The sequence below is a fragment of the Garra rufa genome, chromosome 12 (genome assembly GCF_049309525.1).
Source record: "Garra rufa chromosome 12, GarRuf1.0, whole genome shotgun sequence".
NCBI lineage: Eukaryota > Metazoa > Chordata > Actinopteri > Cypriniformes > Cyprinidae > Garra > Garra rufa.
This window is the reverse complement of record NC_133372.1, coordinates 12,128,196-12,147,953: the sequence shown is the minus strand read 5'-3', so window position 1 is coordinate 12,147,953 and position 19,758 is coordinate 12,128,196. Positions and strand designations below refer to the sequence as shown.

General features: G+C 37.3%; 2 protein-coding genes across 3 annotated transcripts in view; one reads left to right on the top strand and one right to left on the bottom strand.

The window, feature by feature from the left end:
* Positions 1-3,221: 3,221 nt before the first annotated feature.
* On the bottom strand, positions 3,222-7,671 carry nr4a2b (nuclear receptor subfamily 4, group A, member 2b). Its single transcript, XM_073851964.1, has 8 exons — positions 7,565-7,671; positions 7,175-7,272; positions 6,068-6,927; positions 5,410-5,539; positions 5,157-5,320; positions 4,527-4,729; positions 4,250-4,428; positions 3,222-4,165 (listed from the first exon to the last, which is right to left on the bottom strand). Exons 3-8 carry the CDS (start codon positions 6,923-6,925, stop codon positions 3,930-3,932), a joined length of 1,770 nt encoding a protein of 589 aa, XP_073708065.1. The 5' UTR covers positions 6,926-6,927; positions 7,175-7,272; positions 7,565-7,671; the 3' UTR covers positions 3,222-3,929.
* A 1,420-nt stretch (positions 7,672-9,091) lies between these two features.
* Positions 9,092-19,758, top strand: part of gpd2 (glycerol-3-phosphate dehydrogenase 2 (mitochondrial)) — a 36,604-nt gene continuing 25,937 nt past the window's right edge. The window contains exons 1-6 of one of the 2 annotated variants that reach the window (XM_073851586.1): positions 9,092-9,193; positions 10,276-10,380; positions 14,157-14,328; positions 15,328-15,452; positions 18,015-18,112; positions 18,888-19,051. In XM_073851586.1, the coding sequence (XP_073707687.1) occupies positions 10,282-10,380; positions 14,157-14,328; positions 15,328-15,452; positions 18,015-18,112; positions 18,888-19,051 (658 nt within the window). In that variant the 5' untranslated portion in view covers positions 9,092-9,193; positions 10,276-10,281. Of the gene's footprint in view, positions 9,194-10,275; positions 10,381-11,440; positions 11,484-14,156; positions 14,329-15,327; positions 15,453-18,014; positions 18,113-18,887; positions 19,052-19,758 lie in introns of those variants that run through there. The other variant, XM_073851587.1, reaches the window with a different exon arrangement.

Below are 19,758 nucleotides of genomic sequence, written 5' to 3'. Positions count from 1 at the left end.
ACACAGCAATATCTCACATCTATAAGTTACCACTAGATCAATACCATTTAGGGACAAATAAGGTACAAAGATGTAACCTTTACATTTTGTTGTAGTTATAGGGGTTTTCTTCAGTTATAGAGCTGGTTATTGAAGATTACTGAAAAACAATAAATTGTTATAAATTGCATTAAATTTGTCTATCATAGTATGCTCTACTTTGTCCTTAATGAATATAATTTGTGAATATAACCTAAATATCTCTAATGGTGACAAAGATCTGCTTTAATCAATGAAACAGTCAATTTTTCTATCAGAATTCTGAAAGGGAGGAGGGATAGAGGATGTTGGCCTAGAGTCCCTTTCCTCAAATAATAGCAACCCTCTGCCGTTCAATCTTTCCAGACATTTAAATTAAAGGTCACATGCAAATGACTATCTGTAAAGGCATGGCACTCACAGTATTGTGGAAAACAGGAAAATTCAGCTAGGAGAATGAAACAATGTTAAGGTGTTTGCAAATGCACCGTTTCCTCTAAATTGCTCAGCACATTTAATCCTTGATATCATTTACAATTCTGGGATTAAGAGTTTTCCAGCATTTCATGGGTGGGTTAATGATTATTGTTTCCAACTCTCCACAGATATTAAAAAAATATATATTTTTCGGGTTTCTCTCTAATGCAGACTGATACAGTATGTGTGAGACATTTTGGGATGGTTACTAGTAGCATTTTAATGATATACACATTTCAATTATCAACGCACAGATGTGGCGCAGTAAAATGTGGTTTTATTGTAGTGTCCGTGGACTGCTGTCGCTTTGAATCAGAGAATTCTCTGTAATGCTATTAAGCGTAGATGAATTATTAATAAAGGCCACATGAAACACATAACTGAACATAGTGTCAGTGTGCTGGTCTGGGCTCAGAGCAAATGGCATGTCCCTTGGTCCTTCTTTGATTCCAGACTGGCCATCTGCATGTTTAGACCATAGAGACTCCTCTGAGAAATCTAGTCACTGTGGTCTCGCATTAAATTGTGCACATTTTGTCAGTTGTTCAACCATTGTGTTCTTAACTGAGATTACAGTCAGAGCTGTGTTCGTCTGGAAATTATCAAGGAAGTGATACGAACAAATCTCAGTATTGTCAGTGCAAACTTACACGATAGTTTTGAAAAGGCTTGAAAAGGAGCAGGTTCCTGATTCCTAATTTTAGTTTGTTAATCAGAGTTAATATTACTTTCTTAATTTTTTTCTGCAGGTTTTATGGCTTTATGCTAATCAAGCTTACACATGCAAAGTATCAACATGACAAATCCATTGTCTATAGTGCATGGTTTCACTCAACACACACAGAGGCTGGATTCAGAGGAGAGACTGTAGACCCCTCCTTTCAGACCCACTCCCATAGGACCATTTTTTGCCAGTCCTTCACCCTCATAATTATAATAAATTTGACATTTCTCAGATAATATTGATTTCTTTATTTTAACATTTCACAGTCAGTGATGGTCCAAAGCATTGAGAAACAGGATGTCTATTGATCTGGGGCTCATGAATCCCTTTTGTGTATGTGATCATTTTTATAAGGCCTTTCTACCAAACATAAATCAATATTTTATATTCCCAGCCTCAGATAGGTGGGGGGGGGGGGGGGGTACAGGATCATATCGCTGGACAGAGATCTGACACCTGAAGAGAAACTCCTAAACTACGGGAACATTGAATGGCTAAGATTGAGAAAATGTTAATCATTATCTATCCACAAATAGATACAATCTCAAAAATACATTTAGAGATTCCATCTACAATGATGATTGCATTCTAGCATCCAAACATTTAATGCTACAGATACATTTTTACTCTAAAACATGATTAAACTGTTTTTCAGCTATCTTCAAATACATCTTTAAATTAATCAGTAGACAAAACTATTGATTTGTTTTTTTAGCCCATAATTAAATCATACCTTGTTCAGAGGGAAGAAATCTAATCTTGAAGCAAATACTGTTAAAGGAATGGCCATCATTCATTTAACAAACTGAAATCTGGGACATTTGGGCCGGCTTACAATTAAATAAAAAATTCTGCAAAACACATTCAATGGTTAAATTGAATGCCAGAACTGAACAGAACAATCTGTAATAGCTCAAGTGATTTCATCTGTACTTTTATCACCTAAATAATGAGAGAGAGGACGGATAGAAAAGAAGAAGAGGTGTACAGACTTTTTTACTTAATGATCTTTGAGTCCATTTTTAGACCTGTATATCTCTTTTTGTCTCTGCTGTAGGCTGCTTCAGCTTGAAATGCATATTTGCGTTCTTTTTGGTAAAAGTATTGATTCTTCAAATCTGTATTTTTGCATATGCTTCACATTTTTCCGCATTAAACTTTCAGGTGCTGTAGTGTAAAACAAATTGTGACGATGAAAAGGCGCTGACTACCTGTGTGTCTCCGCTCTCATTTGAAATGTTTCACAGGCTGTTGCATCCTGATTGTGTTGTTATTTCATCTGTTCAGTAAAGATATGACCTTTTGAAAAGTTCAGGCTACACTGAGAGACGGAGCTGCTGTTTAACGACAGAACAGTTACTGTCATTTCATACTGTGCTGGATGTTTGCTTGCTCTGCAAAATCGTCGCGGTAATTTGAGAAGGTGATTAAGTTAAACACCAGTCATATTTTTCTATATGTTAAAACTGTAAAGAACTGTAAAAAAAAAAAAAAAAAAAAAAGTATTAATTAAGGATAAAGTTTTCCCATAGTGATTTAACGGCTGACTTCGAAATAATTTAAACAAGATTGACCATACAGGTATTTTTATACCTGCATTTATACGCTTTGTATTTGGAACAGGTTAGTTTTAGTGCATGTTTTCTTTTTTCTCTTTGAAATAATATGAGGCAGTTTCATTGGAAATTATTCGCAGGACATTTTCAAGAATTCCTCCTTTTTGTCCTATAGGTTATAAATCGTAAATCTTCTGAAGAAAGCCTGCAAATATTGCCGCCGAAATTATGCTTTTTTTCGTTTCAGGAATTAATGAAATTGTGTATGTAAGACTTTACTGGAATGAAAAACCTTTCAAAGGCGTTCATAGGCAAATTCGAAAATTTAATAAAACACAAGTAAATCATATTGACAAAAAAAAAAAAAACAGAGAAAATATATAATAGTTAGGTTTATTCAGCAATACACTAGATAAGAGAAGCTTAACATAGAATGCAGTGCAAAAACCATAACATCATAGAAAACAATGATCTGAAATATAAGCATAATGTTAAGAATTTGAAACCAGTTGCACGTAAACCTCGGACATTATTTCAATATGAAATTAATACAAAGTGCTGGAGAAAGTTAATAGCTCGTAACGAATTCCATGCATACTTTTTGAACTGTAAAAAAGCGATTTATATCTTAATAACAATAAAATTCACTAATGAAACCATAAACACAAAAACGTGCTCTATATGCTTTTTTCCATTCTGAAATCTGAAATGTTGCAGATAGAGTTTTAAAAATCCTCTCTATACTTTAATGCAGAATGACTTAATTAGCTAGTGGTTAAAGTACCTTTGCAAAATGATTTTGCTCCCTTAAATCATTAGGCTACATCTTGCGTGACACATGAGAGGTTGTATATAAATGCTTTGCAGGTAACATAAACAATATAACGCGTAACAATACAAATACATTTCCACCACACCGCATTTTTCTCAGTATATAACTGAATACACTTTAAACAGGCATAAGAATAGTCCTTTTTCTCTCCACAATATTTTATTCGAAATGTTTTGAATATTCTATTCATATTATTTCCTCCGCGGTTATCTCGAACAGGGCTGTTCACTTTTGTCCCCAGGCAAAAAAAAAAAAAAAAAAAAAAATACCATCCGGCAATATCATTTCTTCAAGTCCGCCACATCGAGGAATCATGAAGGCTTTAGAACGGTAAGGTATCGTGAAAGAGTTTGTCAATGATCGCAGGCGTGGGAACCAAATCCTCCAGTTTCAAGTAAAAGATGCGCTGCAGTCCCTGCGTGCACAGTGCGCGCACCTCCGGCAGCTTCTCCAACAGTTTAGACAATTCACCACTGCAAGACACCTGCTCCTTCAGACAGTTTATGAGCTTGTTTTGAAGTTCCTCCGTTTTCTTCGGCTCTTTTAATCCGTGTCTCTCTATGGAGATAAGAAACTCTGTCAGAGGTCTGAAGCACGCTGTATATTCTGTGCATCACTTGGAAAAGGTCAGACATGTCTTACCTGTAACTATGGTGAGAGCAGCTATGCAAGAGAAGGCAGAGACGTCTATGCTCATGTTCTGAAGGTTGGAAGAAAACTCGACGATAGAGTCGATCCACTCCCCAAATCCTCGCACGCACTGCAACTTGTGTAAAACCACTCCGTTGCAAAAAATAAGTTTGTCCTCCGGCAGGTTAGATCTGAAAAAAAAATTGAAAAGGTGTTTTGTCTTTCTAAAAGTATAGAGTACAGCAAAAATAAAAAATAAACAGAGTCCGTTCAGGTTATGCCTTCTTACCTGTAAGCCAGCCGCAGCACAAAAAGTTCAAGGAAGGCTGATTCGAAAAGCAGCTCCTGGTCGCATTTGGGGAGATCGGTAAAGCCGGGGATTTTTTCGGCCCATCCGCGAATGATGCTCATTGAAGCAGTGAGAAGATCGTAAAACTGCTGAATGTGCAGAGATTCATCTCCTCCACTGTGATACTCTGGACTCGCCTGAAACTAGAATTGAAGACAAATCGAATAGACAATTTAAGGCGACTTTACCCTCTTATAATTTTGTGTAAATTAGACTCTCTTAGATTTTATTAGATTCTAAAATTCTGTTAATTGAATGTTGAATAGTTGTTAATCTGTTACACTCTTAAAAATAAAGGTTTCAAAAGAGTGCTTTTGCAGTGATGCCATAGAATAACCATTTTTGGTTCTAAGAACCTTTCAGTAAACAGTTCGTAAAAGAACCATTTGAAAACCATTTAAAAAATCTAACAAATCTCTTTTTCGAATATAAAAAACCTTTTCTGTATTTGAAAGGTTTCATGGATGTTCAAGGTTTTTCATAGAACCATCGAAGAACCATATTTTTTATGAGTGTAGTTCATACATTAAAGTTAAACATTTTACACAGTGTTGGATGTTTGATGCTCACTTTAGAGTAGTCCAGCCGGGCCATAGAGGGGTTGGAGTCTATGTGCGCTCTCACGAGGGCGTTCAGGAGATTGACGGGTGTCATAGACACCGGGACGTCCTGCGGACTTTTAGGTTTGGAGGGAAGGCGACCTCTTCGACCTTTTAAACTGGCTGTTCTTACAACTGCAAAAATATTTATTGGTTATACATACCGCGCCACAATATGAAACCACATAAAAACAGACTGAAACAGAAAAGGTGCTCGACATTACCTTCCTTTACCATCCCTACGACCAGGCACTTTTGAAACCGGCAATACTGACATCGATTTCTCCGTCTTTTATCCACAGGACAGTTTTTGTTTGCCAGACAAACGTATTTGGCGTTTTTCTGCACCGTGCGCTAAAAAAGAAACAGCACATGTATGTCGCGTATTAATTGCATGGGCAACTTGAACTGCAATCACAGTGTGAAGTTACAATGGAATAGGACACTCAAACCCTGCACTCCAACCCAAAGCTGTGTAATACATTCAAGGGCCGGACAGAGCAGACATTCGGTAAATACAGATCCGTGGGCAGCCATAATTTGGGGTCCCCCGGCGCTCTCTCCGCGACCCCTCTTGTCGGATTAGCGAGATTATTCTATCACGGTGGTGACATAAAGAGCTGTCTTAATGTCACCACTGGGAGTTCCGTTACGCTCGGTTAGGCGCGATACGACTCTCAGCACAAACCAATTTAATTCTAGACGAAAGTAACGCTGGCTGAAATGAACGGAGGTGTCCCTAGGTGCATATCGGGTCAAATCAATACAACTGAGATAATTAAGGATAGCCTACTGTAGACCAGTTCTAAACCATGCATTGAACTATAATAATTTACACTGATAAGATATAGATTTGTAGTAATGTAGTAGTAAAAAGTGTACCTTGAAGAATCCTTTGCACCCCTCGCATGTGCGCACCCCGTAATGCTGGCAGGCAGCGTTGTCCCCACACACAGCGCACAAACCCTCGCTGGATGGAGATCCTCTAGCCGGGGGTGATGCCACCGGGCTTTCCAGTAAAGGATGTCCGACGCTAAGCGAATGCGATAAACCCATAGCGTGCTGCTTCCTTGGGGGTGCCGGTAAAGCGAAACTGTCCAGCGCACGATGCGCACCAGGGGTGTCCGGGCCCATGGACACGTGCAGAGACCCATCGAAGCGCATCTGGCAGCTTGACATCGGCGTGTCCACAGGAGGCTGCTTGAACGAGAACAACCGAGACATCGCGTTTTTCCGCTGCTGGTCTATCATGTGTGAAGTCGCCAGGTAGTTCTGATGAAAACTGTGAAGGGATCCGCTGTCTTCCCACGTGTGGTGTGGAGGCGCCGGGAAACTGGGTGACTGGGAGATGTTTGGGGAGGATGGTTTATAGTAAATAGGTCCGGTATGGGGTAAGCTCTCCTCAGCCTGATGGGGCTGATGATGATGATGCTGCTGATGGTAGCCGTGCGCGGGTATCTCCTCCACCTTGATGGACAGCTGATCCCCAGAGTGGGACATTTGGTACAGACAAGGGGGCTTCACGTCGTAGCTGGAACTGTAGGTGTCCACAAAGGTGCTGAAACTGGGGAGCGAGGAAGTGACAGCAATTTCTGCGTTAGTCAGGTCCATGCTAAACTTGACAAACTCCGGTGTTAGGAAGTCGCAGTTGTACTCTCCCGTGGTGTTGTAGCTGTAACTCTGAGATGCAGGGCTGGCTCCTGGAGGTGATGTCCCATACTGAGCCTGGACGCAGGGCATGGCTGCAGTGTTAGAGAACTGAATTGTAATGGCTTTCTCTGACAGGGTGCATAATATTTGTCTTACAGTTTGGAAATAAGTGTCTATATATGCCGAATAAAAGACAAATCATTATTTATTTCTTAAAATTAAAACCCTCTCTATAGTTAAACTTCTACGTAAGAAGTAGACATTGAAACACAGACTTTCCATCGGAAAGAATGTATGCAAACTTTCTGACATACATTTCCCTGGCCTGCTTCAGTTTACCTCCGCACACCTGCTGCTTTTATCTCTCGTGGAACAATCTCTGAAGTCAGGGCTCGCAATAGGGGTTGATGTCAGTGCGTCTCTCTCCGTTTGCTTTTCTGTAAAATAAATATTTTGTCATCACTAAAAAGATCTTCATATATCTTACGCTTTAAACATGTCAGTGCGACACCAAAGCACTCAGATGACTTCAGCTTAACTTTGAAAATGTATGTTAAAGTGTTGGCAAGATTAAGCATTTGTAAAGGTAAAAAATAAAATAAAATAAAAGCTAAGGTTAAGAAAGGGTCACGTATTTATAGTAAATATAATGTTTTACAGTCTCTAGACAAATTAGCTTTTAAAGCATATTTTTATTAAATAAAAACATGATATTTTAATATTACATACCTCAGATCGCTATTAAAAGAGTCACAAATTATGTATCCATGTAGCTCCTGTTGCTAGAAGTTCCGTTTGCATGTAGAGCCAGTGTCTTTGCGCACCTTACTCCTTCGACTGCACGCGAAGACTGGAGCCTGAGCGCAATGTGCCTTTGTTTATGAGAACTCTGAATGCCACAGCCCACGTGCTAAGAGGGCGTGACGTCAGGCGCGTCAACTCTTGACGCGAGTTGATGGCTGGACAGAGGGACTGTTCTTCAACGCGCTCGTTGCGCGCCCTGTGCGCAATTGAATCGTCTGCGCGTTTGCATATGCGGGACTGTCCACTGGGTCAAATGAGTTAAATTTCCAACACATTATCTGTTGCGCAAAATCATTTCCCAATATAGAAACCACCTACATGAGATCAGATCTCACTGATTTTAAGGAATGAACTGAAATTTTGTTACTATTTTGGGGACGCGCCAGTCAGCATAACAAAGCAAAGACTTTGTCTTCTGTTTTATCCAGTTTATAAATGAATGCAGCATTTTAATGAATTAAATTAATGTTTTTTTTTTCTTCATACACACTTAAAGAAAGAGTACACACTTATACACACTTAAAGAAAGAGAAACAACAAATTAGGAATTAAATTTAAAAAAATTAATAAAAAATGTGAAAAATAGATTATGGAGAAGGGTGCAAAACACAAATTGCTTCTACTTATGCAATATTCTTACAGAATTTAGCGGAAATTGCATATTGGATGGAAAATGTAATTCATTACGTTTGGAAGATTAAAGCAAATAAAAAATATATTAAAGAAAAAATAGTCCGAGAATAAAAATGCGCTTTCAAACCTTTGAATTAAGGATGCAGGGCTAAAAACACAGTTCTAAATCGTGACGCCATATCTGTTTCTACCTGCATCATGCTTAGGGGAAAGTTTCAATAGATTAGGATGTGTTTCATCTGATTCCATTGCTCTCTGTGAGCGGTGAAGGGTTTCCATTGTGAGAAGGGAATCCCGCTGTAACAGAGGCAACTTTGTTTGGACTGAAGCGAGCTGCGTCATCGCTACGTCAGCAGCTTCCAACTCCATGACGCTTGATGCGGTCGCGCTGAACTTTTTTTCGACTGAAAGTCTCACCTGTGCAACTGACACGGTAAACTGCCTGGTGAAGAATCCACTTTGTTAACATTCTAAAATGTATGCAGTGCTATTTATAGTGCCTCAGTTAAGCTATTCTGTGAAATTTCATAATAGAGAAAGTAATGAGCTGAGTTCTCAGATAAAATACTCCTCTAAAACATATGCTATAGCTACATGTGGTTCAAATAATTTTGTTAATTTCTACCGTTTAACTAAGAGTTAAGCAACGTCCTGGGTGTGTTTGTAAAGAATGGTCTTACAAAACGCCTTTCTATTCCAAGTGCGTCTACAATTAGACGTCTGGACACGCCTTCCCAAAATAATTGGACGAGAGCTGTAAATACTCTACGCTGATTTGTCCATCCTCCTGTCTGTCAAATACTTCCTGTCACTGTACTTCCTGGATTCCTGAATATGTAACATTGTAACATCACAGTTGATAGCTTCACTGTCCATGATTTTCCTTTTTAGACATCATCATCATCACCATCGCCAAAACCAGTAAGTAAAAACCAGGGGCCTCGACATATATTTGCTGTATTATTAGACGTCGATCGTCGAGCCTGTCCGATCCATTCTTGGATGCGAGCCAGCCACTGTTGCTCCAACCCATAATGTGTCAATACTTTAAATATGGCTCATAGAAATTGCTTCATTGTAAGTTAAATAAACAGCCGTAGGCTTTGCCTTTGTGTTTTCGCACGATGTATTTGCTACGAGATTCGATGTCAGTAATAGGGTTCATGTGAGTTCATGTGATGGAGTGGATGGATTACATGAGTCTATATACATCACTGTTGTCTTTAAGAACGGTTCATACGGTTCTGTTTTTATTTTTTTAATGAAGTGAAAACGGTTTGAAGTAAGGTTGTAGAGAAGTAATATGTTACTGACTTCAGCCTGATTAGCCTACTGTACATGTTCTCACTCCATTCTAGGAGTCTCATTCATATTCGTTTGATTCTCGAACTGGTAAAACAATAACCTGTAAGATCCCTCTCAGTCGTTGTGGCTCCTCTCTCTCTCTCTCTCTCTCTCTCTCTCTTGCACATGGTTGGCCATAAACGGACCATGCGGGACAGGCGTGAATTCAAACAGAGTAGTAAGAATGACTCATTCACTTCCTCTAGTATCATGGAGTGAAATGACTTGCATCCCTACCCAGAGCTTTAGCTCGAGATTGATTATAGCCTTACTTTGACCTTCACCAGAGATTGTCAGGTTTAGGTTTCGTACAATAGTTGTTTACACAAACTGGTCCTGGACATATGACTTTTGTTTCATTTTGACACAAAACACTGGTGAGTTATGAACAAGTGTTACAGGTTTGTTTAATTTGATCATACCAAGGTCAGGGAATGTGATAGAGGTGATAAGGAAGTTAGTAATACATCAATTTGTAATTTTGTTTAGTTGAGATCAGAAAAGAGGAATCAGTTAAACAGGCAATAATATTATATATTATAAATATGCAGTGCACTGTGCAAAATACTCTGATTTCCTGCGGTTGTGCTCTGGAAAATAACATTTTCTGTTCCCACTGCATTTATACATAAATCTGCTATTTTTCTAATTTGTTTCAGGGATCAATGGCTTTCAGAAAGGCAGTGAAAGGAACCCTAATAGGGGGTGGAGCTGTAGCAACAGCCTTCGGCTTATCGCAGTTCTTTGAATACAGGAAGCATCAGGTATTGATTTAAATATCATCCATGTTGTTGTTCTACCTTATTGGGTCTGAATGTAAAGATTTGGCCAATTCTTTTGACAAATACCAAGCATTTTGTTTTCACATTTCACATCCATGCAGTGACTCCTACAGGCTACAGTGCACAATACACAGAGTGCAGCTGTTCACACCCATCTGTACCACAGCAAGTCTTGTCCTGACTCAGGAATGTTGCCTGTGTGTTTATACAACCTTGATGACCCAGCTTTATTTAGCTGTACAATTCAGGCCATGTATTTTGAAAGCCAAGATAAGGCCATAAATGTTTATTTTCATGTGGTCAACAACCATATTGGACAGATTTTCTAGCAAATCTCATTTGTACCTTTCGGTACGGTTTTAAGTCTCCAAACTTACCTCGTTCTCCCTCTAGGGTAGACTACCGTATTAAAATCAGGTTTTGTTTGCTGAAGGGAGATTACACTTGAACAGTGATACACACATTGTTTAAAGGATCTCTCTTGAATATGTAATCATGAACAATCTGATCCCCATTCACGGCATCAGGGAGTGTGTCACACACCTTGTTCTGTCTGTATTTAAACTAGTAAGAACCCCAGGGGTCTCGTCTGTTTAGATGCTATACCAAATAACGGAAGGTCAAGTAGATTAAGATAATCAACAAGGCTTTCTGAAACAAATGACGAAAAAAAAGACAGACCCTTGAAGAGCAATGGGAGTCCTGATTTTCTCTCTCATCATTTATTTAAATCTTCCCAAGCCCATTTTGTCCATTATCTTGCATCTCAACTGTTCCAATCCCAATGAAACTCCAGGGAGCGAGAATTATGCACTCTCAAGGACAAGGTTGCCATGGAGATTGTCACTACACGATTAATTTGTCAAAAAAAAAACAGTTAAAGAAGATCTCGAAATTTGTCTTCACCAACATGTCACCAAAGCTCTGCAAGACTTCATTAGATGTGCTGCAGAAGTCAATCAGATCACCTTCACGTCACATTTGCATCTCATGTTAAGCGTTTCACTGACACAAACTTTTGTTCTGATGTCTCTCCATTTATTTGTTTATTTATCCCTCGTGTCATCTCAATGCAGCCTAAATGGGTAAGCAAAAGTCAAAAGAGAAAGAATGAATCTTCTTTCCAAAATTGCTTGCAATCATGCATGTGGCAGATGCTAATCTTTGGGATTGTAATGTTAATTTTTTTGAGCGTGTGCGTCTGTCTGTGTGTGTATGTGTTGAGAGTGCCTGTTTGTCTCCTCTATGGCAAGGGCACTGTTACACTCCGGCTGAAGTATCACTCTGCGGTGGCCGATTGCGTATTTGCATGAAATTCTCTGTTTCCGTCATGCACTTGTCCTGATTGCAGGACAGCCTCTCTTAATAGTGTGCGGATGTTTTAAATATGTCTGTCCTTGGAAATAGACACTAATTACTGAATCTTGTTTTTACATGCTATTACTGTCTAAATTGCAAATGTCTGGGCTCATTTGGTCATTTGCAAGTCAAATGGACCCTACGGGCTTTTGGGGGCAGATTGATGTAATCATTTAGGCCAAATGCTAACGAAAAAATGAATAAAACGTTTCATTATGGCTAAAACCCTTGACACCTAGCTTCGCCCAAGCTTGTTTTCTCTTCATTTCGCTTCGTGTGACTCAGATCGGCAGCTGTTCATTCACACTTTTATACTGACAGTTTCTCTGTTTGACTTGAGAAGACTTCAAATTTGCTAATAATAGGAAGATTTATTGAAAAGAACATTTGATTTCGGGAGTTTAAATGCCTAAACTGAAATCAAGCTTAATTACTCATTAATTACTCATGTTATTCCAAACCTGTAAGACCTTCATTCATCTTCAGAACACAAATTAAGAAATTTTTGATGAAATCCAAGAGCTTTCTGACCCTACAGTAGACAGCAATGCAACTGACACATTCAAGACCCAGAATAATAAGAACATCGATAAAATAGTCCATGTGACATCAGTAGTTCAGCCTTAATTTTATGAAGCTACAAGAATACTGTTTGTGCGCAAAGAAAACAATGTAATCAGATTTCAAAAATTAAGTACTTGTAATTAGATTAAGTTACATTTTAAAATACTCGCAATCAGACTTTTATGGATTACATGATTACATATTATTTACACAATAGCAATAAATTATTCTTAATTAATTCATACTCCCTAAAGTTTTCCTTTCTAAAATAGCCTATACCGCTTATACATTCAGAACGTCCAGTTTTGTGGACATTCACACAAAGATCTGTCATTAGTCGGTTGGCGACAGCATTTTCAATGATTTACAAAACTCATTTCAGGCTTAAGAAGTGTTTCAACATTGCATCAACTACATTGATTTTTATTTGAATGATCGCTCTGTAGGTTACTTAACCATGTATTTCTGTCTTTGGATGGCTTTTGTCTTTCAAACACAATAAAATACACAAATTCGCAAACATTTTTGTTATCCAATCCTCTTTCACTTGAAATATATTTACCGGAGGTACCCCTGAAATTTTAATTTAGCATGTTCATTGGTTCTCTAATGCTGGTTATGGTCACTTGACATGCAGGTAAATAAAATATTGCATTTTTTAGTAAGGTTTTTATTTTAATTGATTTTAAAATGATTTATTTTAATTAATTATTAGCTTTTCATTAAACTCATAAACCCCTTGCAGTTCCTTCACACTAGTTTGGGAAACCTTGATACAATATGATGTGTATATATATATATATATATATAAATATACACTTAGTCTTTGTAATTTATGTATGTGTATGTCAATACGATGTTTAATGCACTTGCAATAAAATATGTGCTTGCAACAAAATATATATATATACATACATACTCTTTGTAGTTTATGTCAAAATGTTTTTTTTTTTTTGTTTTTGTTTTTTTGCACAAAAAGTATTCTCATAGCTTAAATAAAAAAAAAAGGTTAAACCACTGAAGTCAAATGGACTATTTTATCGATGTCCTGAACGTTTCAGTTGCATTGGTGTCTATGAAGGGTCAGAAAGCTTTCGGATTTCACCAAAAATATCTTCATTTGTGTTCAAAAGTTGACATAGGTCTTACAGGTTTGGAATGACATGAGGGTGAGTAATTAATGACAGAATTTTTTTTATTTTTGAGTGAACGATCCCTTATAATAGTTAAAATACAAAATATCAAATACTGTTGTCTGTTATAATATGAAAGGTCACAGTGCAAATCGCCATTAAGAGTGATTGTGTCATGAATGCTATTATTTATTTATTTTTGTTTAATTTGTTTGAAACTAAAACTAGAACTGGAACCTAGAACTAATTGAACTAGAACTTTGATAACCCATTTGAGAATAACAATTATACATTCTCCTTAATTCCTATGTCTTGGCATGCTGACTAACATATTTTTTTATGAAAAATATTCGTCGTCTTGATGTGAAGTGATTATTATTAAAAGTGCATGTTCAGTGTTTCTCTAGTAAATTTCTAGACATATGTTTTCTTGTCTTATTTAATTAATCTAAATTACTCTGTTTTCATTTACATCTATTTAATTATTATTATTGTTTTAAAGATCAATCCAGAATGATCAAAAGCCTTAAGTTTGGATCTGGATTCAGCAATTTACATAACAATAATAATTTTTCATGCAGTTGCACAGTGAAGCTTATGAAATATCAATTCTGGATTGTATCTTTAAAGAGCCTAAAGCTTATTGTACTGTTTTTGTCCTATTATGTTTTTTGTTCTGTTGGATTTGCTGGATTTGTTCAGGCTCGGCTGGCATATGTTGAAGCGCAGGGTGAGCTAAAGGTGCCGTTTAAAGATGCTCTACCAACAAGAGAAGAGCAACTTTCCACACTGCGAAACACAGAGGAGTTTGATGTCTTGGTGGTGGGCGGCGGAGCCACAGGCTCAGGATGTGCCTTAGAAGCTGCCACGCGGAGTATGTACTTTTTTTGACAAAGTTTTGCAATTTTTACTATTATTAGCTTTGAATGAGTGTTTATTGTGCAGGTCACTTAAATCCAATAAGAAATTTGCCCTGTATGCATTTTAGTGTTAATTTAATTCGTTTTAATTGTGGTTACTTTCTTAAAGGAGTAGTTCACTTTCAGAACAAAAATTTACAGATAATGTACTCACCCCCTTGTCATCCAAGATGTTCGTGTCTTTCTTTCTTCAGCTGTAAGGAAATTATGTTTTTTGAGGAAAACATTTCAGGATTTCTCTCCATATAATGGACTTCTATGGTGCCCCCGAGTTTGAACTTCCAAAATGCAGCTTCAAATGGCTCTAAACGATTACAGCTGAGGAAAGAAGAGTCTTACTCGAGAAAAACGATTGGTTATTTTCTAAAAAAAAAAGTATATACTTTTTAACCTCAAATGTTCGTTTTGTCTAGCTCTGTGTGTACTCTGTGTTGAGATTAAAAAGTATATAAATTGTAAATGTTTTTAGAAAATAAACGATCGTTTCGCTCTTCTTCCTCGGCTGGGATCATTTAGAGCTCTTTGCTCTGTTTGCATTTTGGAAGTTTAAACTCGGGGGCACCATAGAAGTCCATTATATGGAGAGAATTCCTGAAATGTTTTCCTCAAAAAACATAATTTCTTCACTGAAGAAATAAAGACATGAACATCTTGGATGACAAGGGGGTGAGTACATTATCTGTAATTTTTTGTTTTGAAAGTGAACTACTCCTTTAAATGTGCTGATTTATATTGGATTTGATGTTTTAATCTCATTAGATGTTGTATATATCTCTGATGGCTAAGGCAGAATGTGCCTGGGTGCAATAAGCATGTTGTGATATTACAGATAGTGGAGAAAGCCATATGTAAATGACAGCGGCTGCAGTCTAAATATTTGACACCATAAGGTCTTGAAATGCCAGTGCATTGTCTAATCCGTTCCTTACCTGTCTTTCTGCCCCCTCGTCCAGATCTGAAGACCGCACTGGTAGAGCGGAGTGATTTTTCATCGGGCACCAGCAGCAGAAGCACCAAGCTCATTCACGGCGGAGTCCGCTATCTGCAGAAAGCCATCATGAAACTAGATTATGAGCAGGTGAAGGCCCAATTTTTCCCTATTTGCCCCTAATATTTCGAAGAAGGATTGCAAGGCCGCTTACGCCACCACTGTGACATTTTGAACACATCAGAGAAAAGCACAAACATTTAGTAGGATACTGCAGATCTGAGGCAGAGGATGAATAAACAAAACTTAAAGTAGCTTGACCATCATCTGTTTCAAAAAGTTATCGACTGCAGTCAGAATTGGTTGTTGGCCAAAATACATATTAAAAATATAGGCTAATTAAGTATTTAAAGGGATAGTTCACCCAAAAATGAAAATTTGATGTTTATCTGCTTACCCCCAGGGCATCCAAGATGTAGGTGACTTTGTTTCCTCAGTAGAACACAAACGAAGATTTTTAATGAAAACCGGTGCAGTCTGTCAGTCATATAATGGCAGTAGATGGGCACCAAACCTTTAAAAGTAAGCAAAAACATGCACAGACAAATCCAAATTACACCCTGCGACTCGTGACGATACATTGATGTCCTAAGACACGAAACGATTGGTTTTTGTGAGAAACTGAACAGTATTTATATAATTTTTACCTTTGATACACAGCCACATCCATCTCTCCTGAGCACGGGCTCATCATCCGGCTCGTGACATGTGCACGCGCTCTGGCGTAGAATATGCAAACGCCGGAAGCGATCTGTCGCGTGTATACAACACTCATTGTTTACACAGTGCACAGAGATTATGGGTATGGCGGCAATTCGAAATGGTAATTACTTGCGCTTATCCTGATTATTCAAACCGATTTAAAGCTAAAATATTACGTTTGCTTGCTCAAACTCATCCGGGACTTTTCACTGATTTCCCCTTACGGCGTTTGCGTATTCTACGCCAGAGCGCGTGCACATGCAACGTGCCTGATGCTAATCTCGTGCTCATGACAGATGGACGTGGCTGTGTATCAAAGGTAAAAAAATTATATAAATACTGTTCAGTTTCTCGCAAAAACCGATTGTTTCGTGTCTTAGGACATCAATGTATCGTCACGAGTCGCAGGGTGTAATTTGGATTTGTCTGTGCATGTTTTTGTTTACTTTTAAGGGTTTGGTGCCCATCTACGTCCATGATAAGGCTGGCAGACTGCACCGGTTTTCGTAAAAAATCTTCGTTTGTGTTTTTCTGAGGAAACAAATCACCTACATCTTGGATGCCCTGGGGGTAAGCAGATAAACATCAAATTTTCATTTTTGGGTGAACTATCCCTTTAATAGTAGGGATGCACCGACTGTTTGGCAACTGAATAAGAGGAAAGGCCGAATAAATTATACCGAACAATGACGTGATGCGATCAAATAGAGGCATGCACTAATGCAGAAAACATGTCGGCAGTGTGGAAGCATTTAAATCTGTCTGAGAAAGACGCAAAAATCATTACAAACACCGACAGTGAGAGACAGTTTAGAACCCGATAAGTTTCGAAACTGTCTCTCGCTGTCGGTGTTTGTAATGACATGTATTTGACGAGAAGAGAAAGGGGTGGTTGTTGCTGGTTACTGTATGATGACTGAAATCACAAAATGGCCTTAAACCATTAGTAAATAAACTACAGAATGTTATGTTGTCTAATACACGCACAAATTCAAAGTACACACCAGGGTTCAAAGTCCAAAGCGCAGAAAAATCTGCGCTGAAACAGTGTGATGAGAATCATTCATAGATCTGCTGCTGTCAGCAAAAAGTAGTACTGAAGTCGTCTTGTGGGTTTCCACCAAAATAAAAGTCAACATTCAAAAAAGTTAGCATTGTAATTTTACTGTTGTTCTGTAAAAAAAAAAAAAAAAGTAAGACAAAAATAATGATCATTGCAACAGCTTTATTAATACATTTATTATAACATTCTCCTTTGCTCAGCAAAGGATGCATTTATTTGTACATTAAAAAACACAGGCCTGATTCCATTAAAAATGGCCAAAGAATATTATTTTACTAACATATGTATTTTAAGTTAAATTGTGCTTTGTTTGTAGGCTATAATGTCTGCTAGAATGTTAAAAAATGTTCTGTGTTAAGTAAATATGTTTAAATTGTTGTTTCATAATAGATTTTTTTGATTAGCAAGACAAAACTGTAAAAAGCACATTTTGGCTATTTAATTTATGCAATAGTGAAAAAATTGGCAAAATACATGGGGGGAAAAACACAAAAAAACATGTTCGGCAATTGGCCTTTGGACCAAATTTTAATTTTGTTTGGCTTCGGCCAAGAATTTTCATTTTGGTGAATCACTATTTAATAGGGAAAACAATGACAGTGACAAATAAGATTTTATTTATATTAAGTGCATATAAATATTTGCTGTCAAAAGTTTCCAAATGAAGATAATTCAAAGACTTTATGTTTTTATGGGTTTTTAGAGTTGGGTTTTTATTTTAAAATAATGAGTAAATTAACATCCGCGGTTAACATACTGTAGCTAATAGGGTTAGTTTTCATGTTTTGTTTTAGAACATACATTTTTCATTCAAATATTCCCGGAAAATATTCATTAATCCTCTGGAGCCAGACAGTTGCTTAACAGATTTATTTCTTCATTCTTAGTACATGATGGTGAAAGAGGCCCTTCATGAACGTGCCAATCTGCTGAACATCGCTCCTCACCTGTCTGCACCTTTACCTATAATGCTTCCTGTTTACAAGTAAGTAAACCAGTTTTTCTAATTACAGCGAACTACTACTTTTTTCACTAATTCACACGTCATATGATAAAAAAGAGAAAAAAATAAAAATAAAATAATGGAAATATGGGGTTAAGTCAGAAGAAAGTTAAAGAGAAGCACTGGAGACATCCTAGATTCATAAAAGACAGTTTTTGTATTTAAATCCATTGATAAGTTCACAGAAATGCCATTGAACCTTTCATATGGACACCCGTAGCAGGTGGGGTTGGGATATTCTGTGGATCAATGCTGAACCTCTTGCCTCCTTAGTCTCTGCCCCTTGTCATTCTAGGTTTTTAAAGGATCTTCCTGTCTTTACCATCATTATTACTAATTACTCTTGGCATTTATACCTTGCTCTGATATTTAAAGCAGCCGGAGAAGTGTGAAAGGGTCACAGAAATGAGAAACCTCAAGATTACATCATTTGCCTGTCAGATTTTTCTTAGCTTGAAACAAATGTGTCACTAGGTGCTATATGACTTAGTCGGACTTGGACAAATCCACATCTGTTTTAATTAGTAATATACACTGCTTAAAAAAAACTTAAACCATCCATAGCTGGTTACCTCTCTATAGGCTAACAAGGCTGGGAAACATTTAAGACCAGCAAACCAGTTTAGGTTGGGCTGGTTTAAGTTTTTTTTTTCCACTGGGCTACTCAAAATATCATTGTTTGTATATTTTAACACAGATTGTTCAGTCAGTACATTTGCTGAATTCACAGACAGTGATAGTGTGTAATTTTACACAGGTGGTGGCAGCTGCCGTATTACTGGGCCGGCATTAAAATGTACGACCTGGTTGCTGGATCACAGTGTCTGAAGAGCAGCTATGTCCTGAGCAAGAGCAAAGCACTGGAGCTCTTCCCTATGCTGAAGAAAGACAAACTCGTGGGAGCCATTGTCTACTATGATGGTGAGCAGGAGCGAATCTATAATTTCAGTCTCGCATATGATCTGAACATTTTTGAATTTCTAAAGTAATTTTATACTATATACACATTCAAATAGTTGAGCTCAGTAAGATTATTATTTTAATATTTGATAAAAAAAAATACAGTAAAATGGTAATATTGTTAAATATCAATACAATTTTAAAATTGTAATGTATTAGAAAAATGTCATTTAGTGCTATGTTGGCAAAGATGAATTTTCAGCAGCCATTCCCAGTGTTTAGGGTCACGTGATCACATGTGACCCTGGACCACAAAACCAGTCATAAGGGTTCATTTTTTTAAAATTGAGATTTATACAAAATCTGTATAAAGCTGAATAAATTGATGTATGGTTCTTTAGGATATTACAACTATTTGAAAATCTAGAATCTGAGGGTGCAAAAAATCTAAATATTAAGAAAATCACCTTTAAAGTTGTCCAAATTAAGTGCTTAGCAATGCATATTACTAATCAAAAATTAAGTTTTACAGTAGGAAATTTACTAAACATCTTCATGGAACATGATCTTTACTTATATCCTAATGATTTTTGGCATAAAAGAAGATCTTTTTGACCCATGCAATGTATTTTTGGCTATTTCTACAAATATACCTGTGCTTAAGAATGGTTTTGTGGTCCAGGGTCACATATGCTGATTTGCTACTCAAAAAGAATTTCTTATCAATT

Excerpts from the sequence above, each read along its gene's own strand:
- nr4a2b (XM_073851964.1), bottom strand. The coding sequence starts at position 6,925 with ATGCCCTGCGTCCAGGCTCAGTATGGGACATCACCTCCAGGAGCCAGC. Across the intron at positions 5,540-6,067 it reads GGTGCAAAGGATTCTTCAAG|CGCACGGTGCAGAAAAACGC; the intron begins GTACACTTTTTA and ends TTTCTTTTTTAG. Across the intron at positions 4,730-5,156 it reads CCCGGCTGGACTACTCTAAA|TTTCAGGCGAGTCCAGAGTA; the intron begins GTGAGCATCAAA and ends CTTCAATTCTAG.